Below are 9,563 nucleotides of genomic sequence, written 5' to 3' on the forward strand. Positions count from 1 at the left end.
ATAGTACATCGAGTCGTAGACGAACAGTAAAGCGCGCCTGTCACGGATTTATGGTGCGATGAAGGATCGAGTACAGAGAAGTTTCATCGTCGTTGTGAACTTGTAGATGAATTAAGTGTGCATATACGTATGAGGTAATGCTAACATATGTACTCGTGATGTAGGAGTTGGTCACTAAAGTTATCTGCAGATAGATTGTTTACTGTTTGTTCTCAATAACGTTAATGTTGATACCATTGATTAGAGTGCTTGTTACTAAGAACGCGCGTCGATTAACGAAGGCTGGCTACGCCTCTTGCTACGGAAGGCTGGCATTGATAGAAAAATTGAAGAATAAAATCAGAAGACATTTTTATTATTTGAACTACCCATTTCGGACTTCCCCCCCAAGTGATGTTGACTGATCTATAATTGACTACGTGCGTGCTAAACAGGACTCGTATGAACGTACACAATATGGTAAAACAAGAAGTCTGGTAAGGACACAACTGCAGATGCGCAGATGATTGTTGACTAAAGCTCCGAGGACAGCTGTGGCAACAAGCGCTAGGCAAGAGCATAATGTTGGTCCATCCCGCTCTCCAGTCTTGCTTCTCGCCGCACATCGCTGAGGTTCACTGCTGGTGTGGCAGATAATTGCCATTTTTGACAAACTTTAGTGCGAATAGGAGAAAACTGAAACCAACATTCACAGAAAGAATTGCAATTGCAATAACGAGTAATGCAATAACCAACGTCTAGCAATATTAAGACTGCTCTTGCGAATTCCTCATAAGTTCTCGCGTTAACATAGTTCGACCTCGAATAATTCTACGAGTTTTTCGATTTGACAAGAATAGCATTCCATTCCAGATCTCTAATCATTTGCAGATTCTGAAAATTCTCAATCATTTGCAGTGTAGAATTTTTGAAAAGACGTGAGAATGGGAACCGTGATGTAAATTATAGACAATTATCGGTCATTCATAAACTTTTGCCTGTCCAGTGTCCAGTACAAAATTCACTATGGAAATGACGTTGAGAGCTGACGGACTAACAACAAAGCCACCGGTAAGCCAAAAATGAGCTTGATACTTACGCGATATGAGCATCTACCCAACTCCCAACTTTGAATGCTTGAGCTATTGACTGCGCCTCCATTGAGATGCGTTTCAGTCCTCTTTAATTAAATCTTATAAACCAAATTTCTCATAAAATAGGATTTCTCAATTACTCGTTCAACTATCAACCGGCTGAGCCTGGAAATGTATGTACTGTGTTTATGGCCAGGGACGTAAAAAATTTCAACTCAAACTATGTAAGCCGTACATTCTCTACACCTTATTTTTGATGTTCTTAATCAAGTTTTAGTTAATTCACCCGTGCATAAAGCCTATGACCGTATACAAGATGACAGTAGAGTAAGTCACTGGTTGTCGCATCTACAAGGTGTACACTCGCATGATGCATTTCATGATCTTGACTACACCATAGATGACGCATAAATTTCATTGCACACACCATGGTGTCTACAGAGCGGTTCTTCGAGCGGGCCTCCGTCACTGGGAGCCACGATGTCCACCACGGCAGCGTCAAGGCGTCGCCGCACATACGGCTCCATCTCTATCTCCTCTCTCGAGCTTACGGTGATACTTTGTTGTCCTGCCAGCTACATTTACTTTAAATGCGTCCATTGCAACTCGAGTAAAATAATTATTAAGTATTAGTTTACAGTTATGAATCAATACCTTGAATAATAATATCGTCCATTCTTCCGCTGTAAAACCCTCGTGAATTTCACCTGAGAGTCGGAACACCGTAGTCAAGACGAACATCGTATTACTTACGTTTCATCGTTTCAAAATTTTTTTGGAATACAGCCTCATATTCTTGAAATTACTTAAAAACCCAACTAACATTGAGCTATTATTTGTGCCACTTTACTCCGAAAAAACCGCAACTGCAAATTCGTTTCTTCTGAAAACTTTAAGTCTTGACCTATTGTAAAAAAGATAACTTTGCCCATATATCTTTTCGTTTCAAAATGTCCACGGAACACGAGCAAAAGTAATTCACGCGTCAAGTTTTGTTGAGTAAATTCAAACATTCATTTAACCAATGAAGGACGACGAGCATGACTTATCCATTCCTGAGAAAGTGGCAGCGGCGTCATCAGCAAAAACTCCACCCGAAGACCCCGAGCCGCTGACTTCGTACGTTGAGATTTAATTTGTAAAATATCGAGCAAAAAAGTATATCTAAGCAGTAGTTTACAAAGTTTTAATGCACTGATGAAGGCCGATATTTTTCTTCCGTTTAAATGGGTGCTAATGATGGCGTTGAGCAGTTTAGTTTTTCATAAAACGTTGATACTCCAAAGAAAACAAATATTCACAAATTAATCACGGAGCTCAAAATTTCAGTTATGTATAAGATGTTTATTTTACTTTGGTGCTATTCCTCTCAGGGATTTCAGTACGTTCATCAACCTATTCAAAAGCTACCTGGGTGTCGGCTACCTATCTCTTCCTCACGCCTTCCAGTACGCCGGCCTATGGTTTGGATCTGCCGTATTCCCCATCATCGTCATCGCTACCGTCCACTGCTTGCACCTGCTTGTTGGTTGATTTTGATTTCAGTGATGCCATAAATGAATGAATCCACTGCTTGCACTTGCTTGTTGGTTGATTTTGATATCAGTGATGCCATAAATGAATTTGCGAAGTCTGTCTCTACGGCTCCAAATGTTAATGGTTCTAAATTTGTAGGTTAGAGAAAGAGGTCAGTACCGAGAATATTATGATCTTGGCTGTTCGCTAAATGACTTGCAATTTAATGTATCTTTAATGATTTCAAGACGTAATATGATATCGATCTACTGATTGTCTTTGAACAGAATCTAATTTTTTGATGCAGTTGCAAAGCAGTCGTGAGTTGAGTCGGCGTCACAAATTAGGTACTCTGAACTACGAAGAAACTGCTCAGGTGGCATTCCTTGGGAGCACTCCGGTAGCGCAGAAGATGGCCTCCTCGTTTAGTTTCACCGTAAGATTCTTTTTGGTAACGATGCAACTCGGGTTATGTTGCGCATTCTACCAATTCGTCGTTTCTAACCTATTTCAGGTAACCTATAAGTTCCTATTTTGGTAAACATTGCATTATTTTATTTTGAATATGTAGTGAACGCTGAAATTTATAGGTATATGGTGCCCATATTGATAAGTTTAATTTCACTGTGTAAATGGAGACGAATCTTCATTTATAAAATTAATGGTCAGTTCGCAAATTTTATAAACGATTTTTTTTTTACTTCTATCACACGATTTATGTGTGTTACAGTTCGTAGAGTGCCAGATGGGAGGAACACGCGTCACGTATCTTGGATACAGCGCTATTGTCATATTACCGATGCTGGTCGTTTCCTTCATAAAGGACTTGAAGGTAATTCAATCCGTCAGAATGAAGTAATATAAATTCGCATAAAGGTCAGTGTAATTCTAGGGAATTATGTTCAAATTGTTCTAACAGTGATTGCAACACCAAAAGCTTTATTAATTCGCCCGGCGGAATTAAATAAGTACCTTATAGTCGAAATCCAGTAACGATCAGTCCTATTCTAACTAATGATGAAAAAGTGCTCCTAATAATCTGCGCGATTCCAGAAGCATTACCGTCAACACATTCTTGCTTTACGACACTATCCTCTCTTCGTGTCATATTCGGGGAGTCAGAAATCCGGAAACTTTTTATTTGATTAATTACATGATTACTAAGCCAAACCTTGGATTTACTCTGCCCACACGTGTTTAGTGATTCATAAATTATCTATACATTAGAATAATTACCCTATTTGTGCCCTAAATTTTTACTTTTTAAAAATATTTTCAACTTGATATTTAGCAAGAATCTCTATCTGAACCGAAGTATGGCGGAAGGTTAAAAAATTAAATAAACATTCACATCGTTCCAAAGACTTGAGTCTCATCATATCCACGTTACCTTTAAAAATCTCAGAATTCAAAATGCAGAAGTTTCAAGTTCACTTTTCCTTTCAGACAATATCATACATTTCCCTAGTGTCAGCCATCACTCAGCTTATCAGTATAGGAGTGATACTGTACTACTGCACTGCACCTGACATCAGCAGCAGCAAATATTCCAGTCTACCCGCGATCGGGAAATGGGATGAAATTCCATTATTTTTTGGCATCACTTTCTTCTCTTTCGAAGGCATCGGTTTGGTAGGTCCTTCAATGAGTGTTTAAATTTATTATTTAATCTAATTTTAAGTTAAGGTTTTCCTCATGAAAATGGTGATTTACTTTACACATCTTTTGGCTTCTTGACGTGTTTGAATCTATTTAGTTCATAACTATTAATTGTCTTGAACAACTATTGGAACTAAGTCATAATAAGGCTTTAACTGGTGTCAAATTAGCCCATACCTTTGCTGAAAAATATGCGCTCACTAATATGTATTACTTAAGACCTGAATTTATCGGGCAGGTAATTTTGCTCGAGAATAAAATGAAAAACCCGGAAAATTTGGGCGGTGCCACTGGCATCCTGAACATTGGCATGTCTTTGATTGCCATCGTATTTTTTGCGCTCGCCTTCTACGGATACTTGGCGTTTGGAGCCAAGACAGCCGGCAGCATCACGCTCAACCTCCCCATGTCCAGCGGGTGCGTACCATGTTGAAACTGGAGAAAAATCGTGGTTACAGGTTGTGTGCAATTATCTCTACGAGATTACCTAAATTATATTTTATAATTAGAGAATTTTCATTTTCCAGCGGTTCCCACTCGATTTTTCGATGATGCAGTTAAAAAAATAGTTATAAAAGCAAATGAATTTTTGGAGTAGACTAACTTGAATAAATTAAACAAAGGCGCTCAAAGTGTGTGGTCATGACGTTTTGTAACAACGTATACCACTGCAGGCTGAAATGCGCTCGCTGTACTACTCCTGTGCGCCCAGTTTGCACTTTTATAATAAAAAATATCAACAGACTAGCGCGGATGGTTATTTTTTGCTTGACATTCGCTGTGCTGCTGAGCTTCCCCCTGCAACTTTACGTGCCCGTACACGTGCTCTTACCCTTCGTCATCACCGACTTGGACTCAGAGAGAAGCGTTGCCTTCAAAGAGTGTTTCATCCGCGTCGTGCTCGTCTTCTCCATATGTGAGTACAGGATTACTTTTGTGGCGATATTCTCATTACACTATACTATTTGTGAGCCGAGCGTGGGTGCAGTGGTTCTAAATTGGTTGAACTGTCTTCATATTCAAGGGTATTCTAAAGTAATTTTGAACTCCCAAAGTCTGAGTAAGGTTCTAAAATTTAATTATGTAAATGTATTTTCCTTTGGATTTTATGCATCAAGCAATACATAAATTACACAAAACCTGGAAGAGCTATTGAACTATTAACATTTTCTACTCTATAGGATGATCGTTTCACCCATCATTTGTTCCTGTCTTGCATGCAGGGGAACTGATTTTGTTCGTAAATTTTGTTCACACTGAGGCCACTTTCTTGAAGCCTCTGAAAAACTGGCGCATCTTCTTCTTACCTTGAACCAAATGCAACATTTTGCTCATGTATTCCTGAAGCTAAAACTACACATGATGGTCAGTTTCTTTATGCGCCGGCATCCCGAACATCTCGATCTTCATCTCCTTCGTGGGCGCCGTCAGCAGCTCGGCGCTGTCCTTCGTATTCCCACCCCTGATCCACATCCTCACTTTCACCCCTGCCAAAAACTGGAGAGGCAAACTCGTCATCTTAAAAGTGAGTTTCCGGCAACTCTTTTTCAAAACTGGATTTTAATTACTGTTAGACATTCATTACAAAAATATATATTGGTGTGCTTAATTGTTGATCTTACTATGCCGGATTGGGTATGTTTGAAGAATGAAATATCCAAATGAGTTGAACATTAGCAGAACCTGGGCCATTGAAGGCGAATGAACTTTGAACACAACGGTTGATTATAACTTTTAGAACCGAGAGTAATTTTCAAATGAAAAATATTTTGGGTACCTTTCTTTGTCTCAATCATGTATGAAGCGATGACAGTGTCGCTTATTACGTGTCTATCTCGATTGAACGCGAAAGTGCTTGCTTTTTGAACTTATGAATTTTTTTTTGCAGGAATTACAGTCGTCAAACATACTTGAATGTCATTATGATAATACATCTGGTATCGACCATTTTCTCTGTATTCAGAATTATTTATCATCAAAACATGAAGTTTTTATCAACGATCGTCAATGTCTTCAATGATTTACTTTATATTCCTGTAGGCGGTGCTGATCATGACTTTGGGCGTGATGGGCTTCGCCACAGGGACCTACACGTCCCTCACCAGGATCGTCGCTATCATCCACGGACCGGAGACCTGGGGGACTCTGGACTGCGGCGGCCACACCGTCCCTTCCAAACACCCGTCGCTGTCACCTCCCATCGTCTGACCTCTAATTCATATAATATATCTGACCTATGTATTATGTATTATTAAGAAAATGTGTATTTTATCATGGGCATTTATACAGTTTCGGTAAATATATTATTTATTGGAACAAAATTTTTTGAATCGTCTGACTTTGCTTTTAAAAAATTATCCGGAAATTATATCGGGTAAATTAAAAGAAATTCGGCAGGAGGAGAAGTTCGACGTAACTAACGAACAATTTAACGTTTGAATTCTCTTCATGTTTTAGCTAATATTAGCGGAAATTCGTTAGGCAGACTGTCAGAAATGAAAAAATTATCTCGGTAGGTGGCCATGGGCTCTTAAAACGTATCTCATCACTAGCTTATTATACGGTAAATTTGCAATGTTATTATTTTTTAGAACTTTTGCTTCGATATTCTTGTGATAATAGCTCGAGCACATGATAGTACTGCGTGCCTCCTTATCAGCAAGCTTAGCAATCGAATAATAAGCTAAGCGACTTGACTTGCTATATAGGTTCTTTTTACAACACGACGACAGATGTCGTCTTCACGTCTACTTATCATTCCGATGCGATTTCTTGATATTAATCCGATAAATTCAGGGAATTAGGGTTAATATCAGTTTAAGAAACTCGCGATGAAAGCTTTGCAATTAAATACACGAATATATCATAAATATCACATTAGAATTGCTCGCAGTTGCTGGTCACAATATCTCATCATGTTACCACGTGAACAAAGTCTTACTGATATGATAAAGCTAGCACTCAAAGATAAGATGATGGTCTCATGTACAAGTCCACTCGGAGCAAGCATGTCTAATGAACTTAGGAAAATTATGCGTGCAGAATGGACTGAATAAAAATTTAAACCTCGGAAAATACGTCACATATTTCCAGAATGTCAACGCTACAAAATGACGATATTCGATGAAAAAGAGGAAATTGGTAAATTATCGGGAAATTTCACAAAGCAAAGCTAAATTTTAATTTAATTCTTCACAATTTTTTCCAGTTTTGGCAACAAGCATGATAATGTTTCAATGAATTTAAATGACGTACTGACTAAAGCAAACAAGAGCGTATGTCGAGTCTCATGTGTTCGCTTAAGAGGTAAAGCAGAATGTATCCTTATGCTAAATATAAATATTTGTAAATATCATGAGCTGCTCTTACTTGCTTCAGCTCTTAGCCCCAAAATCTGCAATACTAACTTACAGCGTCTACAAATACATACAATCGTAGCCAGTGTTTCTGACACGTACACATGTACAACGACAAATACCAGTCACGCATTCTTTCAAATTATCTTGAACTTGAGACGTGATTGAATCAAATCACGAAAGAAAATATTATACGCACTAGTTCGAAAGACATGACCTTATGGCCCGCCACTTTGGTATTCGCATAATCGCGCATTAAACTGAACATTTTTTTTTCAAACTCGCATATTCTCCAATGAATTGATCGGTGAGGTGATTTTTTAGTATAATATAGCTATCTCCGAGACGAATGTGGGTTCGATAGTTTCAACTTGATTTAATGTTCTTTAGATCCAAGGTTTTTCAAAATATCTTGACGTTTCAATCTGACCTTAGAACAAAATGAGCGCCTGCGAAGGGATGACGATGCACAAGCTACTGCGCGTTCTCTCAACTATATACCACTGGTAAATAACATATACCGAGCATTTGTGGAATATGCACACATTTTATTTCCATCGAACCGGAAAACTTTGTGATCATAGTATCTTATTAATGTATAGCAATTGTATGCTATCATTGAAATACAGCAAAAAGGCGCTGTCAGACTCATTATGCGTCGCGTATTGAGTGATGTTAGGTAGCACAAAGGTCGACGAAGAAAACGTTGTTGAAAAGCTGAGTGAAAGTGAGATTAGAACACCACGGTGAAGAGATTTGGTCTCACTGGCAGAAGCCTAACTCCTGTTTTCCTCCTCATTGAATGTATCCTTGTGATTTCAATGGGCGTCTAAAGTAGACGTGAGCGTACATGGCCTGGAAATCCTACTTAATTAACTGGATTATTTGCTAATAATAAGCGGCGTTTAGAAGCTTGGCGCTCGATTTGATGTCTTGAGTGTAGTGGAGTTATTCAGTGACTTGGAGACACCATTGGCTATTGAAGGGAAGCGTACCTTTTGTATTAATTTTTATCGAAATGAGATTGGCAGTGTTGGTCGAACGCATAGAATGACTTCCTTTTTCTCGATTTAGTAAAGTTAGTGGATTGGACAAGGAAAGAGGATTGTACCCTGGAAAATATGGGTTTGATAATATAGACTTTTTCATAAACGTAAAGTTATTTCTTCTAGAAATAAAATTCACGATCTTCTGATGACCTACTATTTCATTCTGTTTACTGTAACTTTAAAACGCCTTATTCAGATGACACTGGACCTCCTAACCTGTCATCTGTTATATTATTCCTGATTTTGCCCTGGCCGGTCTGGCGCACTCGTTCTAAGGTAAGCCATTATAGTTTGGAAACAAATTAATTACTCTATAACGTTTGCTTCTTTTCCTGTTCGAGCAATGTTCAAAAAAGTGCTTGTAAGTACGTATGAATCGTGACTTCTAATGTGCTTGGTGATGTGAAATTTGTCTATAAATTTCAGTGTATTGTGTTATTTTTTGCTGGTATTAATTTTTGTATGTCTTCTCTTTTCAGGTGATAATTTAGTTAAATAAAGCTACATTCTAGCCAACCTTTGTTTGAGACCTACAAGACTTTTAGGTTCATTACACTTGGTAAAGCCTTGTTCCTTGTCGTCCCCGAATATAGTATTAAATAAGCCATTTGCAACATTGAGATTCATGCAATAATATGTCTGCCGTAGACAGATTTAAATCTGCATAGGTATAATGGGAAATATGGCGCCAATTAATGTATCGAATAGCTGGAAATATATAATGTTTGAAATATTGTATATTTATTAATGTGGAAGATTGTATGTCTTTCCAAAAATTGTACAGATTACTGAAAAATATTGGACAAAGAATTTCAACATAGACAGTATTGGACAATGGATCATTATATGAACATATATGGGAATCAGTAGGTTTTGTTTTGACGGAAAAAACTGCGTGAAAATCTTGGAAT

General features: G+C 38.1%; 1 protein-coding gene across 2 annotated transcripts; it reads left to right on the forward strand.

Moving 5' to 3' along the window:
• Nucleotides 1-533: 533 nt before the first annotated feature.
• On the forward strand, nucleotides 534-6,536 carry LOC108672715 (proton-coupled amino acid transporter 1). Of its 2 annotated transcripts, XM_018160436.2 has the most exons (11): nucleotides 534-1,050; nucleotides 1,515-1,625; nucleotides 2,104-2,192; nucleotides 2,447-2,597; nucleotides 2,896-3,102; nucleotides 3,319-3,420; nucleotides 4,035-4,220; nucleotides 4,486-4,664; nucleotides 4,991-5,163; nucleotides 5,618-5,772; nucleotides 6,288-6,536. In XM_018160436.2, exons 1-11 carry the CDS (start codon nucleotides 1,006-1,008, stop codon nucleotides 6,453-6,455), a joined length of 1,566 nt encoding a protein of 521 aa, XP_018015925.1. In that variant the 5' UTR covers nucleotides 534-1,005; the 3' UTR covers nucleotides 6,456-6,536. The 2 variants fall into 2 exon arrangements, with proteins under 2 accessions (XP_018015925.1, XP_018015934.1); XM_018160445.2 differs by lacking the exons at nucleotides 534-1,050; nucleotides 1,515-1,625 and having other exon boundaries at nucleotides 1,644-2,192; nucleotides 4,486-4,666; nucleotides 4,993-5,163.
• The last annotated feature ends 3,027 nt before the right edge of the window (nucleotides 6,537-9,563 follow it).

This window comes from Hyalella azteca, unplaced genomic scaffold, assembly GCF_000764305.2.
Source record: "Hyalella azteca isolate HAZT.00-mixed unplaced genomic scaffold, Hazt_2.0.2 contig6976, whole genome shotgun sequence".
NCBI lineage: Eukaryota > Metazoa > Arthropoda > Malacostraca > Amphipoda > Hyalellidae > Hyalella > Hyalella azteca.